This window comes from Microcaecilia unicolor, chromosome 2 (genome assembly GCF_901765095.1).
Source record: "Microcaecilia unicolor chromosome 2, aMicUni1.1, whole genome shotgun sequence".
NCBI classification, from domain to species: Eukaryota; Metazoa; Chordata; class Amphibia; order Gymnophiona; family Siphonopidae; genus Microcaecilia; species Microcaecilia unicolor.
Window position 1 is genome coordinate 208,116,969 of NC_044032.1, and position 24,845 is coordinate 208,141,813.

Genomic DNA, 24,845 nt, shown 5'->3' on the forward strand with positions numbered 1-24,845 from the left:
GTTGGAGGCAAAAGTGGATTTTGGATGGGGAAAAAAGTTAGGAACCTAGCATTGATTTTCAGTACTAGGCTTATAAATTAGACTCAAATTTAGGCAAGTGAATGGCAGCCCTAAATTTATACATATAGAAAAGCATGTTAGAAAAAACACCCAACTCAGAATATGGACGTCCAGGTTGGGTTCATCATATATGGATGTACATTTCTTATGTGCTTTAGAACAGGATATGCCAATGTACAGCCTGTTCTAAAGTATAGTAGAGTCTCGTTTAACTGACCTTTGGTTATCCAACATGCCAGGTTAACTGATGGTCAGTTCACTAGGGTATACCCATTCTCTCCCCACTCCCGCTCACCCTCCCCAAACACCAGCTGCCTCGCTCCACCTTCCTGATCTTGGACTCCCGCCCACTTGCCTTTCCCCAGCCACCTGACAAAGATAAGTTCCCCCCTCTTGGGGTCTACTTTTAGAGGCCATGGTGGACCAGCGGTGAGTTCAGGGCATGAGCATCCCCCCTCACTATTGCCTGTTCGGGCTCTGTTTTGAAATGGCTGCCATGAACTCTGGCGGCAGTCTCGTGAGGCTACCGCCAGAGTTCACAGCAGCCATTTTCAAAATACAGCCCGCATGGGCAGGAGTGATGGGGGATGCTCCTGCCTGAACTCACTGCTGGACTACCAGGGCTTCAAAAGGTGGACCCTGGGAGTGGGTGGGGGGGTACCTTTGTCAGGTGTCCACAGGGGAGGCAAGTGGAGAGTGGTATGAGATCAGGGAGGCAGAGGGAGGCTTCTGGCGTTTGGAGATGGGTGGGCAGCGAAGAGTTTCCAAGTGTGGTTGTTGGGCACATGTAGTGGTTCTCGGATTAGCTGACTTTCAATCAGATTAAGTTTTATAATTTAGACTGTACTGTACATGAGAAATGGACATCTGTGTGCTGATGATGTCCAGAATAAACATGCATTTTGCAAACTGAAACATCCAAATTATGACTGGGGTATAGCAAGGAACATGGATGCCATTGTGGCAGCATAGGAACATCCATGTTATAAAATGGTCACACAGACATTCATATGGAGTGGAGGGGTAGCCTAATCGTTAGAGCAGTGGGCTGAGATCTAGGGGACCCAGATTCAAATCTCACTTCAACTGTTTATGATTTTTTTTGTTTTTATTGTGAGCCTTCCAGGGACAGAAAAATATCTACTGTACCTGAATGTACATAGCTTCAATAGCTTGCAGGTTTCTTATATAGCACCTGTAAGCCCAAAGGCTATTGAAGCAGTGTACATTCAGGTACAGTAGATATTTTTCTGTCCCTGGAGGGTTCAGAGTTTAAAAAAAAAAAACCTCACAAAGATCCGAAGTGGGATTTGAATCTGGGCCCCCTGGTTCTCAGACCCCTGCACTAACCATTTTGTTAGTACCATGAACATCCAAAACAAGAATAGAGCTTTCAAAGTAAAGACAATAATTTTTAAGCTCGTAAATTAAGATGAATTTTCATCTGAAAACTTACCCTCGTTTGCTAAGCCGCACTAGCGGCTGCTGCACGGCAATGCCGACACAGCCCATTTGAAGCGTGGCTTAGTAAATGGGATACTAGGCTCCTAAGTTTGGGTGAAAATAGGTCACAAAATTAGGAACCTAATTTAAAAGCATAAATTTAGAAGCACAGCTTTTTTTTGAAGATTGGGCCCTTGTATTTTAGATTCAATACTCCATGATCTGAAAAATATTGGAGACTGCTTCTCAAATTATATTTAAAATTGGAGTAGAGCAGTGTAGGCATTTTCTCATTTTTATTTTATTACATTTGTACCCTGTGCTTTCTCACTCATGGCAGGCTCAGTGCGGCTTACATGGGGCAATGGAGAGTTAAGTGACTTGCCCAGAGTCACAAGGAGCTGCCTGTGCCTGAAGTGGGAATTGAACTCAGTTCCTCAGTTCCCCAGGACCAAAGTCCACCACCCTAACCACTAGGCCACTCCTCCAGTTCCTCTTCATCTTTTTCTTCTATTTCTTTTGTTTCATTCTTTTTTTTTCCTTTCTCTTTAAAAAGAATGAAATGGGCACAAACATGCAACTGACACAGAATTTTCTTTTCCTTGCAAGGCAAAGGAGAGCATTGCTCATTTTCTTTTGCATGTGATGAAGTGTGGAGCTTTCCTGACTATATTTACATATCCCCATGGGAAGGGAAGCAATACTTCTGGACGCTCATTGAGCTTTCCTGCCCTATTAGGAGGAGAGATGGGCTCTCAATTCTTTCCTTTCCTCTGGGGACATAAGTTACTTATCTCCACTGCAGCACTAGTCCTCAGATCCTCTCCTGTACCATAGGAAGAACCATGATTTTGAATGTATTATGTTCTGGAAGTCCTTCCACTGATAGAAGGGACTCTCTTAGCTGGTTATATCCCTCTTCAATCTTTTAAATCAAGTGGACTCCAGGGAGAGATTTTCTGTTAGCTAAAGATATGCTTAAGGCCTATCAGTAATGCCAGTTAATTTAATTTAAATTTGGCATTTAGAATCTGCTTAACCATCAAGTTCTAGGAAGGAGAGCAATCCAACTTAATGAGATGTCATTGTACACTAAGGGCCCTATTTATTTATTTGTTGCATTTGTATCCCACCTTTTCCCACTTATTAGTAGGCTCAAAGTGGCTTACATAGTTCCTGAGAGGTGGTTACAGACTCCGGTGTGAACAAAATTTATTTATTACATTTGTATCTCACATTTTCCCACATGACAAGTACACATAGGCAGTCGGTGGCACAACTGTTTGGGGAGGCTAAAGGGGGCGGGGTTAGGGGTGGGGCCAGGGGTGGAGCCTAAATCCATAATTGTCTGATAACACAGAGAAAAAAATAAAACTAAAAGTCACAATTAATACCTTTTATTAAATTTAGATATTAGATATGTATCATATGTCAAAGAATAAAGTGGTTGCTCAAAGCATATACTAACCACAATCGCTCAACTGCAAAACACTATGCACAACTTTGTGCAAAAACACACTCAGAACCTTACTGTACCATAAATATGACACTGGGCAGAATCTAATACACCATTAGGGGCTTATAGCCCATTTAGTTATGTTTAAACAAAAGAGATCTGCATTTAAAAATATTTATTTTTATTTTGACCTATAAAACCACTTGTCCCTGAAACATGCCTAAAAACAGAATAATTTATTTATTACATTTGTACCCCGCTCTTTCCCACATACAGCAGGTCCAGTGCAGCTTACATAGTAAAACTTATGCAACACTTATGCCCTGCAGCATCCTAACCCTTCTGAAAAAAAGTCTGCACTGAAGAAGACAGGCAACAATTGGCCTCAGCATGGGACTGTGCTCAAACTTCCACACTGCATTTTATTGAGCAGTAACAGATTAGGAAAGGGGAAGAAGCTGGATATCTGGGGCAAGGGGAGAGGTGAAATGCTTTGTGAGGGGACAGGGTAGTTAAGAAAATGGACAGGGAAGGAGAATGGAAATGATGAACAAGGAGAGTAAAGAGATGCTGGAAGCTGGGGGGGGGGGGGGTGCTGAACATAGTGGTGGGAGGTAATAGGAAAGATGATAGACACTGGGAGAAGGAAGGTGGATGTTGGGCACAGAAAGAAAGAGGGAGAATGGACATGGGGGGGTGGGATCCTGAACCTTGGGTAGAAAGAGGGAATTGCTGGGTATGGGGGGGGGGGGGGGGGAAGAGGACATCCTGTATATGGAAAAGAGAAGAAGTGGAGAGTGGCTGGTGCTAGACGGTGGGGGGGAGGGCACAGCTGGAGGTTCGGATCGGAGCCATACAAACATATTCAGGCCAGTTCTCTCCTCTCCCCCGTGGGGCCTCTAGCCGATCCAGCTCTGAATAAACCCGCTGAGAGGCTGCCAGTACCTTCACGTGCTCCTTCTGCCGCCATTTCTTCCCGCTTCCACCACCTCTGTCCGATTTTGAGCTAGGCGCCATTTTCCCCGCTGCTCACCGCTTCTGCGATTCAACCACAGTCAGCCTTGTTCTGCCAGCTTCGGGGCTTCTTCTCAGGTGCGTCCTAGACGGAACTCCCGCCTACTCTAACGCAACTTCCTCAGAGGTGGGAGTGAGACGTGCCTGAAGAGAAAGCCGGCCCCGACGCTGGCAGAAGGCTGACTGTGATTGAATCGCCGGTGCCCAGGCAGAACTCTTCAGACTTCAGGACAGTAAAAATGACGGTCACGGCGGCAGCAGAACAAACACAAGGAGGAGATGCAAGACAGGCGGCAATCATGGTTGGGCTGGGGAGGCTTAGCCTCCCCAAGCCTCTTATACGGGGCACCTATGTCAAGTACAGTAAAGAAGTATCGGTAAATAGGTTGGGGTGATTCAGACAAAATGTTAGGGTGTGATCATGTGTCAGTGTTGAAAACTGTCCGTTTCCTGTGCCTTATTTCATTATTCGGTGTTCATGTCAGATACTGTGGGGTATGCCTTCTTGAACAGGTGAGTTTTTAGGTTTTTTTCAGAATGCTAGATGATTATTCGTAGATTTCAGGTGTTTTGGTAGAGAATTCCAGAGCTGTGTGCATATGTAAGAGAAACTTACGCATATATTGATTTATACTTCAGGCTTTTACAACTTGGGAAGTGAAGAGTTAAGTACGTTCTGGCTGATTCAATTGTGTTTCTAATTGGTAAGTCAATTAGTTCAGATATATAGCTTGGAGCTAGACCATGTACTATTCTGTGAACAAAGGTACAAATCTTGAAAGCGATACGTTCCTTGATTGGTAGCCAGTGTGTTTTTTCCCGGAGGGGTTTTGCGCTTTCAAATTTAGATTTTCCATAGATAAGCCTAGCTGCCGTATTCTGAGCAGTCTGTAGTTTCCTTAGGATTTGTTCCCTGCAACCCCCATATACTCCATTGCAGTAATCGACATGAGTTAATACCACTGTTTGAATCATTTTGCGAAAAGTTTCCCTCGGAAAGAATTGTTTTACCCATTTGAGTTTCCACATTGTGTGGAACATTTTCTTTGTAATGGCGGTGGCTTATTTATTTATTTATTGTTTGCATTTGTATCCCACATTTTCCCACCTCTTTGCGGGCTCAGTGTGGCTTACAATAAGATAAGAATAATGAAAATACATTTGTTACAACTTGGTTATGGGTTATATTGTACAAGTTATGCGAGATAATCGAATTATCATTAGGAATATCACAATGGGACGTCAACGTGAAGCTTAAGGGCAGTGTTAAGTCACAGGGGCATGTGGTGTGCATATTTCTGTGAGTAAGTGTATGAGTAGTGTTGAATTATGGGGGATGGCAGATCATAAGTGGATGTATGATGCATTGATGAACAGTGAGTGTGGACTCTATGTGTTTTGGTTCTTTACGTAAATTGTTTCAAATAGATGGGTCTTCAGTGATCTGCGGAAGGATGCTTGTTCGTGGGTCGCTCTTAAGTTGCGCGGCAGTGTGTTCCAAAGCTGCGTGCTCGTGTGAGAAAAGGTTGACGCGTGTAGCGTCTTGTATTTCACGCCCTTGCAAGTAGGGAAATGGAGGTTGAGGTATGTTCGGGAAGATCTCCTAGCATTTCTGGGTGGTAAGTCAATCAACTCGGACATGTAGGCTGGGGCTTCGCCGTGAATGATCTTGTGGACTAGTGTGCATACCTTAAAAGTGATGCGTTCCTTAAGTGGAAGCCAGTGTAGTTTTTCTCGTAGTGGTGTTGCCTTTTCATACTTTGGTTTTCCGAAGATGAGTCTGGCTGCTGTGTTCTGTGCTGTTTGAAGTTTCCTCAGTGTTTGCTCTTTGCAGCCTGCGTATAATGAGTTGCAATAGTCCAGATGGCTGAGGACGAGTGATTGCACTAGGTTACGAAAGACGAATCTTGGGAAGAATGGTCTTATCCTTTTCAGTTTCCACATGCAGTAAAACATCTTCTTAGTTGTGTTGTTTGCATGGGTTTCAAGTGTTATGTGGCGGTCGATAGTGACTCCAAGGATTTTTAGCGTTTTTGAGATTGGAAGGTTTAGGTTTGGTGTATTTATCACTTTGAATTCGTTAGTGTTGTATTGGGAGGTGAGTACCAGGCATTGAGTTTTATCAGTATTTAATTTCAGACGGAATGTGTCTGCCCATGTGTTCATGATGTGTAGACTTTGATTGATTTCGTTGAGGATTTCTTTGATGTCTTGTTTGAAAGGGATGTATATTGTCACATCATCGGCGTATATATATGGGTTGAGGTTCTGGTTTGATAGGAGTTTTGCTAAAGGGATCATCATTAGGTTGGTTCTTTAGCATTAGGTTGCTGTCAATAATAATGCAGAGGAGTTTCGAGTTATCTGAGATTGGAAGAGTGTGTTCCGGGGTATGTATGGCTGTGGGGTTGTTTGTAAAATGTTGAGATGAAAGAATAAGGCAGTGTGTTTTTTCTTTATTGAGTTTTAGTTTGAATGTCATAGCCCAGGTATCCATTAGGCTTAGGCTATTTTGTATTATATTGGTGATTTCTGAAATGTCTGATTTGAAAGGTTTGCATATTGTGACATCATCCGCATACAGAAAAGGGTTAAGGCCTTGATTGAAAAGAGACTTGGCTAAGGGGGTCATCATTAGGTTGAAAAGGATGGGTGAGAGAGGTGATCTTTGAGGTACTCCGCAGTCGGTTTCCCAGGGTGGAGAGATGCTGGAGTTTAACTTTACTTGATATGACCTTGTGGTTAGGAACCCCTTGATCCATTTGAGTATATTCCCTCCAATTCCTATCCTGTCGAGAATATTCCTATCCTGTTTACAAAGGCACGCATGCCCCCCCCCCCCCCCCGGCTGAGATGCTACCTGATCATAGTGACTTTCCAAACTCGGCAGTGATTCCCATACGTTGCTCTGCCGCTTCCGGCACCCGCATCTTCCCTTTACTGAGGCTGCCTGAGCGAAACAAGAAGTTACTTCAGGCGGCCGCAGTAAAGGGAAGAGGCGGGTGCTGGCAGCGGCAGAGCAGTGTATGGGAATCGCTGCTGGGTTTGGAAAGTCACCGTGACCAGGTAAAACACTGCGAAGCCACCTCCCGAGATGCCGCTCCTAACAAGTGCCGCCTGAGGCCGCCCCTGATGATGTAATACAGTATTAATCCATTCAAAACACTTTAGCATACAATCAGGATTATGTTATCAGGTACAATATAGCCCAGTATCAGTCCTAGGTCCTATTAAGTCCATACATTAAAAGTATCATAAGGCCCAGTTCCATAAATCAATTTGCGTTCTATAGTATTTTTGGAATAGCCAGGTTTTCGCTTGTCGGTGAAAGCGCATATAGTTCTGCTCCCCTTCCCTGGAAAGTTGTGCTAAAAGGCCTTTTGAAACAACAGTCCTGGCTGAAAGGTAGTCTGATGTTGTTTAGGGATCGGAGAGCCCTTCATGGATGATATACATGCACAAACGTTTGTAAATATTAAGGTAAAGTAAAAGGGCAAATCTTGTTCTACTCAAGGATATTGTTTTGAACTCAGTTTGCCATGACTGAGATCCAGCCAAACTGTGACTTATGACAGTCCAGTCCGCCCAACCCTATTTTAAATGCTTCATTTTCTAATTTGGTATATTGTGGACAAATGCTGATAGTCTTAGAAAGGTTAAGGGTTCAGGTATGAGGGGAGATAGTTTAGAACTTGCCAGGCTTTCTACCTTATATTATTAGTATTCAGCATTTAAGAAGGCAGAACATTTATTGATATAAAAATGTATATCCTTCTTAAACCTAAGTGGTTCAAATCAAAACATACATAATAAAAATACTTGCTCTCCCCTCGATATTCAGCTGGTGTTGGGCTGCACAGGGACTGCCCGATACCGGCACTCAGACCAGATATTCAATATCAGCCCATATCTGGTGACCAGCATTGAATATCTGGTTTCACTTTTGACCGCAGGAACTTAACCAGTTAAGCTGATATTCAGCGCTAACCACTTAAGGGGGTCTTTTACTAAATCGCAGTAGTATTTTTAGTTGGTGGTAGAAATCAGCTGGTGGTAAACGCTGAGATGTCCATTATATTCCTATGGAAATCTCGGCGTTTACCGCCAGCTGATTTGTACCAAGAGCTAAAATCTCTATCACAGAGACCCCTTAAATGCTTTTCAGTTAAAGGCAGGCCTACTATTTGTGCAGGATATTTTAGCCACTATTCATAGCTGGTTTGACAGTGAATATGATATAGCTGCTTAGTAGCTAGATGCTAACTGTAAAAATTCAGCAAAGATAACTGGTTATTTCCCACTGAGTATCTGCAGTTAGGTGCTAAAATTAGGTGGAGGAGTAGCCTAGTGGTTAGTGCAGTGGACTTTGATCCTGGGGAACTGAGTTCAATTCCCACTGCAGCTCCTTGTGACTCTGGGCAAGTCACTTAACCCTCCATTGCCCCCGGTACCAAATAAGTACCTGAATATATGTAAACCACTTTGAATGTAGTTGCAAAAACCTCAGAAAGGCAGTATATCAAGTCCCATTTCCCTTTCCTTTCCCTATTTAACTGGCCAGGAGCCGTTCCTGGCCAGTTAAATAGTTTTGAGTATCGGCCAGCTGATTTATGGGAAACTTCTACAGTAAGCACTTCCATTTTTCATATTCACCTCCAGGGCGCTTTGAGAAGTTATTTAAGTTCTTACAGGCTTCTGTAATACAACTTGATGTTTTTGGGAAAGGACTTTCATAATTTCAAAAGATACTTATATTTTAAAAAATGCATTAATCCTTTCTGTACTAGTGGACTTTGATACCTATGTCTAGAGCCTTCATGTGTGTGAAATAAAATCTGAATGAGAATTCAAGGAGTTGCATTGTTATGAACTGTGTAATTCTTCTGCTCATGAGCTGCCAATAACTAATGAAGCACTGTGTGGCAACATAATTCCTTAATTTCATATTTTGTCTGGCTATACGTGTTTTAAAAATTTAAGAACATCTGCTAATTGTTCCATGTTCTTCATTCCTTTCATTGTAGTTCCACCACAGATCATATATATGGACTCTCCAACGCTCGATCATCATTGGTGTATTCCCTTCAGCGTTAGAGCAAACCCAAAGCCCAAGTTGCAGTGGTTCCACGAGGGGGCAGTTCTGAATGAGAGTGATTACATCTGGAGTATGATCCATGAAACTAGTAATAACAACAGTGAATACCATGGGTGCCTACAGCTGGACAGTCCCACTCATGTCTATAATGGTCGTTATACCTTGCAGGCAGAGAATAAATATGGGTCAGATAATTGTACCACTCTCGCTCACTTCATGCAAGGTCCTGAAGTTGGTAAGAAACATTCTTTGCATGTATTATGACTCAGTGAAACCATTTTATTAACAAGGATGAACATGATTATTTAATGGACATACGAACCTAAAATAAGCTATGCTGACTCAGGTTCATCCAGATCAGCATCCTGTCACTGTCAGTGGCCAACCAGGGTCATAAGTACTCTGCAAATTCCCCCAAAATAGATCATATCGTCATAAGGTATTTTCAGAGACAAGTAATAGCTTTCTCAGTTAACCGGAGCATGCACTTAACCGTTGTGATCCAAAAAAGAAGCTTGAAATCTGATAAACGTATGTACAGTACTGTTTATTATACGTACAGTATACAGTCTCCGTTAACTGACGTTAGGCTTACTTGAAGTAATCAGTCATAGTCCTCTGTACACTCTTGTGTCTGTGAGTTCCATAGACACAAGAGTAAAAACTGTCATAGCACTGAAATCCAGTGGCCTCCAGATAGGCCCGCACGGTGTTGATATTCTCCAGCACTCTTGCAAAAGTGACAGGAGGTTGTTGAATTTCGTCAGCATGTGCCTCGCTGCTCATTTCATCATCTGTTTCATCATCAGCCGTTGCCTGCGTGTAGGCACATATCTGGACATCAGTGCTGTTGTTTGTAGATCGTAATCAATAGCTACGTAGTGATGAAACTCCTCTTCAGTAACACTGGCTAGGATGTCAATAGCCTATTCATCTGACGCGTTTGCAACAGCTGCATCTGTTTCATCCCTCTCCACATCCCTAACAAAGCTTGCCCGCTTGTAGCAGTTCACAATGGTTGCCTATGTAACATGATTCCAGGCTTCTTTCTGCATACGTAGGGAATCAAACAATGATAGATTATGAGCCAGTTCAACAGCATGTTTATCCTTGCCAGTCTGGTCCATAATGCTCATCAGACGATGTAGCACAAGAGCCCAATAATGTTGTTTGAAATTGGCTATTATGCCCTGATCCATAGGTTGGATCAGAGAGGTAGTGTTTGGTGGCAGAAAGACCACCTTGACGTTAGACAGCTTGACATCATCACCGTGTGCAGCACAATTATCACAAAGCAATAAAATCTGACGCTTTTGTACCTGCATTCTAAACTTCTTTAGTCACTGCATCCAAATTTCCCCAGTCATCCATGAATTTGCGTTAGCTTCGTATGACACAGGAAGTCGCTTAACATTCTTGAAGCAACGAGGCTGTTTGCTCTTTCCAGTGACGAGTGGTTCCAACTTCTCACCTTCATCCATTCACGCTTTCCAAAAATACTAGGACTAGGGGGCATGCGATGAAACTACAGTGTAGTAAATTTAAAACAAATTGGAGAAAATGTTTCTTCACCCAATGCATAATTAAACTCTGGAATTCATTGCCGGAGAACGTGGTGAAGGCAGAGCAGAGTTTAAAAAGGGGTTAGACGGTTTCCTAAAGGACAAGTCCATAAACCACTACTAAATAGACTTGGGAAAAATCCACAATTCCAGGAATAACAAGTATAGAATGTTTGTACGCTTGGGAAGCTCGCCAGGTGCCCTTGGCCTGGATTGGCCGCTGTCGTGGACAAGATGCTGGGCTCGATGGACCCTTGCCACCTTATAATTGAAAGAGAAAAATGCCTAGATTTCAACCCAAATCGGGAGATAGACGTTTATCTCACAAAAACGAATAAATCGGTATAATGGAAAGCCGATTTTGGACGTTTTCAACTGCACTCCATCGCGGAAGCGTACAAAGTTGACGGGGGGGGTGTCGGAGGCATGGCGAAGGTGGAACTGGGGCGTGGTTATCGGCCAAGGAGAGATGGGCAGCTTTCACCGATAATGGAAAAAAAGTATGCGTTTGTAGCTAGAATTTAGGGCACTTTTCCTGGACCCTGTTTTTTCACGAATAAGGCCCCAAAAAGTGCCCTAAATGACCAGATTACCACCAGAGGGAATCGGGGATGATCTCCCCTGACTCCCCCAGTGGTCACTAACCCCCTCCCACCACAAAACATGATGTTTCACAACTTTTTATTTTCACCCTCAAATGTCATACCCACCTCCCTGGCAGCAGTATGCAGGTCCCTGGAGCAGTTGTTAGGGGGTGCAGTGGACTTCAGGCAGGTGGACCCAGGCCCATCCCCCCCCACCTGTTACAATTGTGCTGCTTAATGCTTAGTCGTCCAACCCCCCCAAACCCACTGTATCCACATGTAGGTGCCCCCCTTCACCCCTTAGGGCTATAGTAATGGTGTAGACTTGTGGGCAGTGGGTTTTGAGGGGGATTTGGGGGGCTCAACACACAAGGGAAGGGTGCTATGCACCTGGGAGCTCTTTTACCTTTTTTTTTGTTTTTGTAAAAGTGCCCCCTAGGGTGCCCGGTTGGTGTCCTGGCATGTGAGGGGGACCAGTGCACTACGAATCCTGGCCCCTCCCACGAACAAATGCCTTGGATTTATTCATTTTTGAACTGGGCACTTTCATTTTCCATTATTGCTGAAAAACAAAAACGCCCAGCTCACAAATTGTCGAATAAAACATGGACGTCTATTTTTTTCGAAAATATGGTTCGGTCCGCCCCTTCACGGACCCGTTCTCGGAGATAAACGCCCATGGAGATAGACGTTTTTGTTCAATTATGCCCCTCTTGGTCTTTTCCTAGTGTGGCATTACTTATGTACTTATGTGGTTCATCTTTTTGTTAACGTTTTAAACCACTTTGTTGTTGCAAAGGAAAGGTGGTATATCAAATGAATAACTCAACTAAACTGAATTGAAATTCTTGTCATCAAGTTAAAGAGCCACAAAAGTAATTCAGCTCAGCTACACATATGCAGTGGCTATGATATCCACTGTAGTATTTGGGAAATAGGGGCATGTTCAAACTCCTCACCTGGCTTCAAAGTCCACAGGTGCTTTGCACCCCTGCACCTTTCATCTAGCTTTGGGAGGTGAAACTGGGGAATGTTGACCAAAGGGTATGATTGGATTTTAGGCAGTTGGAGGAGTCTGAGATTGTGAATATTTTACACGCATTGTGTCCAACATGGTCTTAGAAGGATCCCTGTTTATCAGCTATTCTGAGGCAGATAGGTGGGGAGGTTGTGCCCTCAATGACATTTCTGGTAAATAAATCTTTAGTGTCAGGGTCGATGCCAGTGATGCTGAAAAGAGCTGCAGTGAAACCTCCATTGAAGAAGAAGAATTTGAATCATACAATTTTACGACATTATCCATTGTGGCGAAGGTGATTGACAAGGTGGTTATGTGTCAATTGATGGTATTTGTTAAGAACCATCAATTGACACATAACATATTGGGATCCCCACCAATATGGATTTTGTCCAGTGCATAGTGTTGAGTTGTTTTTGATTTCTGTTGTGGACAACCTTCATTGTATGCTTGATAAGAATCACATTTTTTGATTCACATCAATAGATGTTTAATTGGTGTTTCATACTGTGGATATGCTGTATAAGTTGAGATAGATAGAGATACAGGGACAGGTATATAATTGGTTTCTGTCCTATTTCAGTGATTGTTCAATGCAGGTGAAAAGTGGGTCTGTTTTAATTGTCATTCCAGTGAGCAGAGGTGTGCCACAGGGGTCGAAACTCTCTGCATTGCTTAAAAAAAAAAAAAAAAAAAAAATATATATATATATATATATATATATAATTATTATTATTATTATTTTACTACTGTATTTGTCTATTGCTTATGTTTGACTTATTCTTGCTGTACACCGCCTTGACTGAATTCCTTCAAAAAGTAAAATTTGGTATACATCCGGACACCTAAATTATGCATGATCTGGGTGTATTCCTTAACAATGCGTATAGATTTTAGAAACACCCATGACCCACACATTCCACACCCATGGTCACACCTATTTTTAAACTATGCGACTTAGAATTTACACACATCATATTACAGAATACGCTTAGACAGTTCTGTGTGTAAATTCTAATTAATGCCAATTAGTGCTGATTGGATCTTAACATCCAATTATCAACACTGATTAGCTGTAACCAATTAGCTTATGCACACTGTCATGGAATATGCTTCGATTTCTGTGCAGAAATCTCAGCACAATATATAGAATCCCAAGGATGAGGTCTAGGTTTTTTTCTATGTCTGGCGGAATGAGTTGTCTGATCAGTTTACTGAATATTTGCAGAGCGTAAGTAGTTAGATGGGTGAGCACCGGCTAGGTTTGAATCTGGCTAAAACAGAGCTGATGTTGATAGGGAGACAAGAGGATCCATCTTGGCCAGAGATTGTATCTGTTGGCAATATTAATTTATCTGTGCAGAGGAGTATGAAACTCTCAGGTGTGACGCTAGATTTGAGACTCACTGTGCATGCAAAAATAAGTTACCACGATGATTAAATCTTCTTTCTTTCAACTGCAACTGTTGAGCAGGTTGAAACCTGTATTGTCTGGTTTTGATTTCAGGATTGTGGTACAGAGTAGGTTTTAGTTAAAATTTACTGTTTATGGGAATTCAAGTGTCTCGAGTTAAGGCCTTACAGGTTATCCAGAATGCAGCAGCTAAGTTGATTGTTGGGGGAGGGGCTCTAGGTTTATTCATACAGGGCCAGTTTTAATGCAAGTGAATTGGCTGCTGGTGAAATTTTAGATTTGCTGTAAAATGTTATTTGCTGTAAAGTGTTATTGGTATATTTCACAGGTGTTTTAATTATGTGAACTGAACCAAAGTTTGATATATTGAGACAGGAATGCAATTGTTGATTGAGAGGATGGGGTTGATGCATTATGCTGATACTAGAACAGTGGCTTTTTCTATTGTAGGTCAGCTGCTTTAGAACAAATTGCCAGGATATTTATAGTGGGGTAGCAGAGTTTTATAACTCCTGGACTCATCTTTTTGTGCAGGCATTCTAGACGGTACGATGGTGTCACATATCAGTTGGCGATGATGCTGGTGTTTTATAGTGGCTGGATATTTTTGTTTGTGTGTTGTTTTATACCAATTGTGTATGCTTCAACTATTGTGACCCGCTTTGGCTATAAGTGAGAAAACAAATCTTCTATTATAATAAAAAGCACCTCCAACGTTCTGAAGCTTACTCCGTGGCAGTGAAGGGTTTGTAGGGTTCGTGCTGCTGTATCCATCTCCTGTCCTGACGTTTGTGTGCTTCCTGGTTCGTCACAAGCAGCAGTGACCAACCACAGGATAGCAGCACGAGGCACACCAACATACCCTCAGTCCGCGCCCAACGTCGCCAGCATCAACACTGCTGGTACTGCCGCCGCTTCCACCCCCCTGCAAGCCACTCACCGCCTCCCTGACAACCCCCCTCCCAGACACACGATGCCCTCCCCCCTGGGTCCGCAACCAATGTTGCCACCACTCCCCCCTCCCCCCCCCCCCCCCCCCCCCCCCGAGGTCTCCACCTGCATTTTTCACTGCTGAAATTTAAATGGAACATAATGTATAGATAAAACTGGGGCATTATTTTCCTCTCCTCCAGAAATATCTCCTCATGATAGACTAAGGGAGAGTGGCATTTCTACACAGAATTATTTGAGGTGGAATGGGTAGGGGGTAAGCTAGGCATAGATGAGGTGGCAATCCAAAGTAACCTTTCCACACATCATTCCCATCAATGAATCACGGCCCTTACCCAACTTTAAGTTCGCTATTAAAGACTCTACATTAAAAAAATCCCAATGCTCTTCTATGCATGAAGAAAGCCCCCAGCTGGTATCAGCCGTCCACTAGAACTACCCTCACAGTTGATAACATCATTCAGTGAATTCTATATGAAATTGAGGTATGAACTCTACACAAGACTGGACAAAATTATAAGGTAAAACTTAAAAGTGGAGCTCTACAACACACACTCCACATATCTCAACAATGGAGCTAGGACAGAGGTTATCCTTCTTTAGTGCAATATATTCTAACTCTATCTTATTTCTTAGGCTTCTGGCATTCGCATATAGACATTTCAAACTATGTTTGTTGTTCCTATTTACATCATGCTCAGTACTTGACAGTATTAATTTACAATCTTTCGTCTGATTTTTATTTAAGGACACCTGGAGGGGCATAATCGAACGCGAACGCCCATCTCTGTGGGCGCCTATATCCATGGGCGCCTATTTCCGTGAACGGGACAAACCGTATTTTTGAAAAAAGATGGGCGCCCATCTTTTTTCTGATAATACGGGTTGTGCGGGGCAAATGCCTAGGAGTTGGCCATTTTTCAGCTGGGCGCTATCGGTTTTCAGCGATAATGGAAACCGAAGGCGCCCATCTCAAAAATGAACAAATCCAAGGCATTGGATCATGGGAGGGGCCAGGATTCGTAGTGTACTGATCCCCCTCACATGCCAGGACACCAACTGGACACCCTAGGGGGCACTTTTACAAATTAAAAAATAACAGTAAAAGAGCTCACAGGTGCATAGCACCCTTCCCTTGTGTGCTGAGCCCCCCCCCCCCAAATCCCCCAAAACCCACTGCCCACAAGTCTACACCATTACCATAGCCCTAAGGGGTGAAGGGGGCACCTACATGTGGGTACAGTGGGTTTTGGGGTTTTTTGGAGGGCTCAGAATTAACCAGCACAAGTGTAACAGGTAGGGGGGTGGGCCTGGGTCCACCTGCCTGAAATCCACTACATCCACTAACAACTGCTCCAGGGACCTGCATACTGCTGTCAGGGAGCTGGGTATGACATTTGAGGCTAGCATACAGGCTGGAAATAAAACGTTTTAAAAGTTGTTTTTTTTTTGGTGGGAAAAGGTTAGTGACCACTGGGGGAGTCAGGGGAGGTCACCCCCGATTTCCTCCGGTGGTCATCTTGTCATTTAGGGCACTTTTTTGGGACTTGTTCGTGAAAAAAAAGGGTCCAAAAAAAGTGCCCTAAATTCTTGCTAAAAACGGCTATTTTTTTTTCATTATCGGCGAAAGCCACCCATTTCTGTTTGGCTGATAACCATGCCCCAGTCCTGCCTTCACCACACCTCCGACACGCCCCCATCAACTTTGGCCGTTTCCGCGATGGAGTGCAGTTGAAGACGGCCAAAATCGGCTTTTGATTATACCGATTTGGCCGCCCACGGGAGAAAGACGCCCATCTCCCGATTTGGGTCGAAATATGGGCGTCTTTCTCTTTGGAATATAAGGCGGCTGGTCTATTATGGTCCCTTTGCAACCTCACTCAGGATAACTTATCTTCCCTGTTTTGGTGATACCTTTAAAAGATACCTTATTCTGAATCATGCATTATTGAGCGACTGTCGGCCTTCCCCCAGTCTCTAGTTTAAAAGCTGCTCTATCTCCTTTTTAAATGCCAATACCAGCAGCCTGGTCCCACCCTGGTTAAGGTGGAGCCCATCCTTTTGGAACAGGCTCCCCCTTCTCCAGAATGTTGCCCAGTTCCTAACAAATCTAAAACCCTCCTCTCTGCACCATCGTCTCATCCACGCATTGAGACTCCGGAGCTCTGCTTGTCTCTTGGGCTCTGTGCATGGAACGGGTTGCACTTCAGAAAATGCTACCCTAGCGGTTCTGGATTTGAGCTTTCTACCTATATAGTGCAATGGCAGTCTCCATAGATATTCAGTGGCATTGACTTTTGAATATTGGGCTCTCTGTTTTTAACTTACTGTCAGCATTTTGAACCAGTACTGGTTTTACCTCCATTGCAAGAATGAGGATGAAACTAGAACTGGCTTAGGCTACCCTTGTTTATTTGGAGCTATTCAATAATCCCAATTAAAACAATTTAGGTTCTCAAAACAGAAATCCCCAAATGAGTAGGGCTGGCACCTCACCTAAATGAGGAAGGTTGGCTTGGTCATGCCCTATTGCACTTTAAAGCAGAGCAAAGATAATTTTAGTGCACACTCTATAGAGCAAAAATGTCTCTCTATGTTTTGAGGCTTTGATCTTCTCTTCTTCATGGTATAAATGTCTCTTTTATTTCATATTTCTTTTTTTGATAGGATGCTGGTCCACAAGATGTCATAGGAATATAAATCTTAGTTAACTCCACAGCATATTCTGAATTATTGCTTATCCCAATTTATTTGCAAATGTACTGAGACACCTTTTTTTTTTATTTTTTTATTTTTTGCTGTATAGGTGAAGAGTCGATCACTGACCCTGCATTCTATGGTATGCATTTGATTCTATTTTCTTTATTATACCTTAGAAAAAAAAGAGACATGACATATATTGGGAGATTATTCATTTACAACTAGCAGAGAAGCAAACCATTGCACATGGTTCAACATATGCAATGGCCTATAGTGCTCTGTTCAGTATTGATCTAGCTGATGTCTTCTTATACCTTTGGCTTTCTCTTTTCAAGCCCAGTGATCTTCATGTCGTCATTCACAAACAGAGAATAATCAATCACTTGTATAACGATCATATCATGTGGACCCTATCTACTAACTAGTCAATATTCAAAACGATTTAATGGGCCAGGTACGGCCGCTGCCGGTAAAATCGCTTGTTCAGGGTTATCCACTAATTTTCAGCAGCACAGAGGGACCCTTTTTACAAAGCATCGGTAAGCCCAACGCAGGCTTATTGCATGCGAAATCGGAACTACCACAAGCCTAACGTGGCCGCCGGCGGTAGTTCCAGCTTGAGCGTGCACCATTTCCAGTGTGCTGGAAAAAAATTTTCTAACATGGCACTAACATGGTGGTAATCAGGCATCACCGCACGCTGCGTGAGAGCCCTTACCGCCACCTCAATGGGTGGCGGTAAGTACTCCCCACCATATGGCCTCACAGTAAGAGTTATCTTTCTACATGGCCATTTTTTTGAGAGGGGGCTTTTTACCAACTGCAGTAAAAAGGGCCCTGGCGTGTTGGAAAAACGGCCCCTGCCGCAGGGCCCTTTCCCCCACAGCTTAGTAAAAGGACCCCTTAATCGGTTATTTCTGCTGAACACTAGTGGTTAGCTCCTAAGTGAAAGCTGGCTATTTTGGGGGCATTCTGGGGGCAGAGTCAGCACTTATCCGGCCAGGGTAACTGCATAAATGGAACCACATAAAACCCAGGCCTATCTTTACATGGCAATATCTACTTAACTGGCCATATGTTATTTGGTGCTGCATTCAATACTATAATCTGGACCTAGCCTTGGCATTGAATATCCAAGAATAACACCGATGGTGGTCAGCAAAACGCACACCACTGCCAGCTGAATATTTACCCCTAAGAATTTTCCACAAAATGGGAGAACATCTTTAGTATTTAATTTCTAGTATGCCTTCCGGTACTGTACACCAAAGGCTAAGAACCAATGACATTAGTCCTTCTTGGTAGTGAGCCACTCCCTCCTAAATGCTGTCATCTCAACTGTTTCGAAACTTCATGATATCAGGTGTGCCAGTCTCAAAGCCAGCCTGAAAGATTTAAAGACTAACACAGTGGCAGCATGCAAGGAGGAATGAAGTACTTGGCAGGAGGGTGGATGTGTGTCAGCGCGTCTGTTTTTCATTGGGTATTGAGATGTATTAGGATGGATACTGCCCTGAGGAGAAATTATTCTATGGAGTATTTTCCCCTTCACGTACAACTAAAGAACCAAACTCATCAGGGAAGTAGGGTTTGGTTTCTTCAGGATAGGGTTGCCAGCTCTGAGGATGAAATAAATCCTCCATATGCACCTGTTCCCTCACCATCATCCTGTCTCCATCCTTCTCACCTTGCCCACTCACCCCTGGCCTCCAGTATTCACTTGTGACTAGCTAGGCCCATACAATATTCACCTCTTCCTTGGCACTATCCTCCATCCCTAGCATTCAACACATCCTTATAATTTACCCTTTCCTACCCACTCCCCCCAGCTTTTTTTTTACCTCTTCTTAGTGATTCATCGCCCTTACTCATAACCCTCCTTATCCCCCTTTACCCTTATCATTCAGTCCCTCCTGCTCACCCCCACCATGCCTAATAATTACCTCTTCTCATGCATCCAGGATTCATCATTTTCTCAAGCTCTCACTCCTTCCTTTCCTTTGTCACCCAACCTCAAAAATCATCTCCTCCTCTTACGCTTGCCCCAGCATTCACTCCTCTTTATTGATCACTGCCTGCAATATTCACCCCACCCCCCAATGCATCATCTCCTCGGCACTCAGCCCCTCTTGCACTCCTCCACCTGTAGGTGTATTCACCCTTCCCTCTTAATACTTCATTCATCCTTTCACTTGGGATCTCTCCATCTGCTTCCTTATTAGCAGAACCTACTTGGGAGTCCAGTGGAGATACAGATTGTGGACACTTCCACTTTTTTGCCTTAGCAACGTGCTCTGCTTGGGGTGGTGGTTGTGGTGGTGGGGGTGGGGGGGGGGGGAAATGTGATGGAAAACAGACGGGAAGGGGAAGTTGCAGAGCCCTTTTCACACTTGCTTCTTCCTGCATCTGATCACAACTTCTACAGTCCTGCTGTTTGCTGAAGGTTTGCTCTTTAACACACCTTGGCCTAGATGCAGAAAACAATGTGTTAGAACACTGTGCTAAGCTCCAGCCGTTTAATGCATACACTAAACATATTTTCATTCACAAAGCAGTAAACTAATGGCATGCAAATTACCGCTGTGTGAAAAATTGTGTGCTATCAAAAAATACAGTGCACACAACAGTGATAAGATGCAGCCGTAAACATCTCCTTTCCTGTCAGTGCATGAAGCAGGCATTGGCCCATGCACTGACAGGAAGGGAGATTGAAAAGAAAAAAAAAAAACCCACATAACCTGACTGCTTTCCTGTTCCCCTCCTCCTCTGACACTTCCACATAACCTCACAAATGTTCCTGGTGGCACCTGAGATCCCTATTCCTTCAACCTCACAAACCACCCAGGCAGTCCTCAGGCTCTCCCACCCTCATCCCCAATTCCTCAACTGACTGAGGTGGCCCAAATGGGCCTCCATCCTGTACTTATGATGCCTCCCATGTCGCTCTAAGGGGAGAAGTTATCAACATGGGCTACCATTAAGAGGTGTTATTTTACTGTTAACCTCAGTGATTAGTAGCTAGGTCTTATTGCCTCAAATAGTACTTGTGCTAAAATAGCATGAGTTAGAAAAAAAAATCACACGTCTTAACAGCAGCCTGCACTGATAAATGCACCCCTAAATTGTCAATTTATTAAGCAGTAGGAGCAATTTATTAAGATTTGCATGCATTTTGCATTCTTGCTGCACTACCTTTTAACCCAGCGGTTTTATGCTGATTCTCCTATGGTAATCATACTCCGTGCATCAAGATTAAGATTAGCACAAGAAAACTGAGCATAAATCGACTGCACTAATGTGTTGCACAGCTTACTGTACTGTCTCCTAGGAAAACCAGCTTTTACATTGTCTGGGCAACCAGATAAAACCCAACCAGTATGGCTCAAACTTAGCCAGTTGGGGAAGGGAGGAAGTGATTCCTCTAAACTGAGGCAGGAGTCCATACAACAGCATCCCCTTAGGAGATGTTACAGTGGATTCCCTTTTTTAGTTTTGTTATTTTTTTTTGGGGGGGGGGGGGGGCAGTTGGCAGAAATGTAACCAGTTCTCTGCTGCAGCTTATAATATCTGGACAAATGCTCACAGGTTGAGAAAGGAAGACACTTTAGCATGATAGAGTACATAAACGGGATTCTATAAAGATCACTCAAATTTGCACACCCAAATTTGGGCATGATCCTGAGAAGTTTGCATAACTAAATTGGGTAATGAGCCAATTAACGTCAATAAGTGGGCTCTAACAGTCAATTATTGATGTTAATTGGCACCAATTTTGATTTGCATGTGCGTCTTGCTATGTGCTGTTTTATAAAACTGTACACCCAAATCCCATTGTGTGGAACCCAAAGGGGGCATGGCCAAGAGCAGAGCATGGGCGGGTCAGGGTCATTCCATAAATCGGCATGCAATGTTATAGAATACTGTGGATGCTGCCTAATTTGGGTACCAGGAATTACACATGTTTTCAGCAGATGTAAGTGTTGGCGCCTTACTGTGAGCACGGGAATCGGCGCTATGAGCTATTCTATAATGGTCACTCAATCCAGAGTGTCCTTTATAGAATAGCACTGGGAGATTTTTTTTCTGACACCCAAATTTAGACTCCATTTGCTGAATGTAGTCCAAAATGTCTGAAAAGAGCAGAATTATATTTGTGCTGCAGATTAGACTTAATATTAAAGTTCATCTGTACAAATGGCTTTAACCTTCCTTTCAACGATGATGAGCCCATGAATTGTAGGGTGCGTGTTGCTTTATGTCATCTGGATTTGATATATATTTCTGCAATACTGTTTATTCCATGTAACATTAAGCAATATGCAACTGGACTATCCAATTGCTGTTTAGTTGCCTGGAAACACTGTGGCATATTTATCACTCCCATTTATGGAAAAACAAATGGTTATGAAGATTTCTATGCACGTCCCTCTGATGGATAATTTGCAAATCCATGTTTGTACAGCATGAAACAAAGGCCCTCGCATTTTTCCTGGTTCTCTTCTCTGAAAGGATCCGTCACATAGAAAGGTTCCTTTTCAATTACATGTTCAAAATGCTGCAGGCTTTTGTTTCTTTATCTTGTTATTTTAATCAACATTTTATGCAGGTATTTTCTCCCACTAACTGCTTTGGTCCTGATTCTATGTTTAACAATTATCATATCACAGTTATTGCTCCTAGTGTTCCATTTTCAAAATGTTTTTCAGTCTTTCTGGAAAACAGGGTCTTATTATTTTTTTTAAAACTAGTGGAATGTTTTTCTGATTTCTTGAAATACCTATGCAGGTTTGTAGCCTGCTGTTATTTATTTGGATTTGTATTCACACATTTCAGTAGTAGCTCATGGTGAGTTACATTCAGGTACACTGTGTATTTCCCTGTCCCAGGAGGGCTTATAATCTAAGTTTGTACCTGAGGCAATGGAGGGTTAAGTGACTTGCCCAAGATCAAAAGGAGAAGCAGTGGAATTTGAACAAGCCACCTCTGGATGTCAACCACTAGGCCACTCCTCTACTGCTTGCATAGTACATCTACCCTGTTTCCCCGAAAATAAGACAGTGTCATATTAATTTTTGCTCCCAAAGATGCGCTAGGTCATATTTTCAGGGGATGTCTTATTCCCCCTCCCCCCCCCCCCCCCCCCCCCCCGTCTAGCATCTTCATTCTCTCTTCTCCCACCCTATCCCCTTTTTCAGCCCAGGGGGTTGGATGCCAAGAGAGAATGAGCCGGTAGCATTTCAATAATAAATTGTTTCAACTGGGCATTCTTAAATACGTACCACTGGCTGTAGGTCACATTGCATTTTCAAACATGCATAATAATCCAGAAATTGTGCATGTCAATGTAAGCACGAATTCCCTGCAGTAAATATTTTAGAGAATACAAACATACTTTCATTTTTACAATTCACTGAAGCCCACAGAGGGAGAAATAATGTGCACAGCTTTCATGAGTGCATGCAATTATAAAAAAATTACCTGCTAAACTCTGAAAAAAATAAGGACCTGCAGCAACAAAAGGGACAAAGAGAGAGATACTGGTACAACTAAAGGCTTTAGTTGTACCAGTATCTCTCTCTTTGTCCCTTTTGTTGCTGCAGGTCCTTATTTTCTTTACAGATCAGAACCTCATAAGGTTTTTTCAGTTATTTTCCAGATCACTCCTCATGGGAGCACATGAAGTTATAGGGGACTAGGACTGGGTAAATGATAGTGGGGGGACAGGAGGCTGAGGAAAGGGAGAGACAAAGGGGCCAACGGGAGACCAACTTCTAAAAGTCAGCTTTTGTGCAGGCTTAAACAACTTACTTTGTTATGTCTGAGACGCGAGAGACGCTCACGCTGGCTTCAGCTTCAAGCAGGGGAGGGCTGCAACCGGAAGGCGTGCACGAAGGTGCCGCAGGGGGAGGAGGCGGCATCCTGACATCATCGTGATGAGTGGAAGGCTGGAAGGAGACAAGGCAAGAGCAGCGCCGCCACGGGGGAAGCCGGGAACCGGGAAGGCGCATGGGCAGGCATAGCAGAGAGGACACCACCGGTCGGACACCACCGGTCGGACCCCCCCCCCCCCCCATTGGTTTGTACCCATCCTGACCCGTCGTCGAACAGCTGGGCAGGCCGCTGGGAGGGAGGCGCCCTTGAAGGCAGGCGCTAAAAACCGGAGCGGAGCGGACGTTGGCTGGGCGGGCCTGGAGGCAAAGTGGCTGGGCCTGGGCCCGCCCAGGCCCACCCGTGGCTACGCCCAAACACAAACTTTGCTAGGTCTTACTTTCGGGGGAGCCCTTATATTTAGCAATTCAGCAAAACCTATACTAGGTCTTATTTTCGGGGAAACACGGTTGGTAGGAATTGGGACTTCCAGGTTGGGATGTTCACGCTTCCTGAGTATTTTATAAAAGGCTCTGTTGAACGCGGAGCCTTTTGTAAAACACATATAAGGATGCCAGCAACAGCCATTTTAGAAGTATACATAATGAAAGAAAGGTCTGCATCACACGAGGCTGTACACATGTAAGGGCCAATCTTGCAACAAACACATGCATTTACTGCCGCTAACACATTCTGAACTGGAAGATTTGTTTGCATGAGAAAATTAACTTCCTCCCCCTGCATCCCCTAAAGACATTAGGCATTCTCTGCCAGTGAGATACAGCTTCTTCCTGCTATAGACTATAAGCAATAGAGGTTTGGGGTAGTGTCAATTGACACTGATGTCGGTAATTTATTCTGTAAGTGGCTGAATAGACTGAATTGATGTTACTTTTCATTAGCTTGAAGAAAAATGTCATGGTACTTTCAATGGATACACAACCTTACCTCTTACTCAGGATTAGTGCAAGGATATTGGATTATGTAGGCAAATCTTTTGCCCTCCTCTCTCAGGGGTCCTTTTACTAAGGTGAGACAAAAAATGGCCTGCGCTGGTGTAGACGTATATATTGGACATGTTCAGGTCCATTTTTCAGTGCACCTGCAAAAAATGCCTTTTTTAGTTTTTTGGCCTAAAATGGACGTGCTCAAAATAAAAATTGTTGAGCATCCATTTTTGGCCTGAGACCTTACTGCCACCCATTGACCTAGCAGTAAGGTCTCACACATTAACCGGGCAGTAATAGTCTACATGTGTATAATGCCGATTACTGCGTCTTAATGTTTAGCGTGTGCTAAAAACGCTACCGTGCCTTTGTAAAAGACCCCCATGTGACTTACAGGAATTTTGCATAGTTTTGCATAGTTTTGTATGTTTTTTACATTTTTTTTTTAGCTATGGGAGCAATATCATTTCTGTGTGCACTTTTCTGAAAAGACTCTGTACATTTCTAAAAAAAAAAAATTGCCCACTATCTCCCAGATTCTATATATAGTGCTTTGAGTTGCGCACACAAATTTAGGCACATGGCCAATTTGCGTGCACAACTTAATTAAATAATGACCCAATTAGCACCAATAAGTGGCATCCTAACGAGCAATCAGTGCTAATTGGATTTAATTGACACTAAAGTGCATACATTTAGGCGCCGGATCCGTACCAAATTATACATGTGAGTC

At 43.3% G+C, this 24,845-nt stretch overlaps 1 protein-coding gene across 1 annotated transcript in view; it reads left to right on the forward strand.

Annotated features, from left to right (window-relative positions):
* Window positions 1-24,845, forward strand: part of NTRK2 (neurotrophic receptor tyrosine kinase 2) — a 498,274-nt gene that overhangs the window by 130,336 nt on the left and 343,093 nt on the right. The window contains exons 9-10 of the mRNA XM_030193669.1: window positions 8,998-9,303; window positions 17,404-17,436. Coding sequence (XP_030049529.1) covers window positions 8,998-9,303; window positions 17,404-17,436 — 339 coding nt within the window. The remainder of the gene's footprint in view (window positions 1-8,997; window positions 9,304-17,403; window positions 17,437-24,845) is intronic.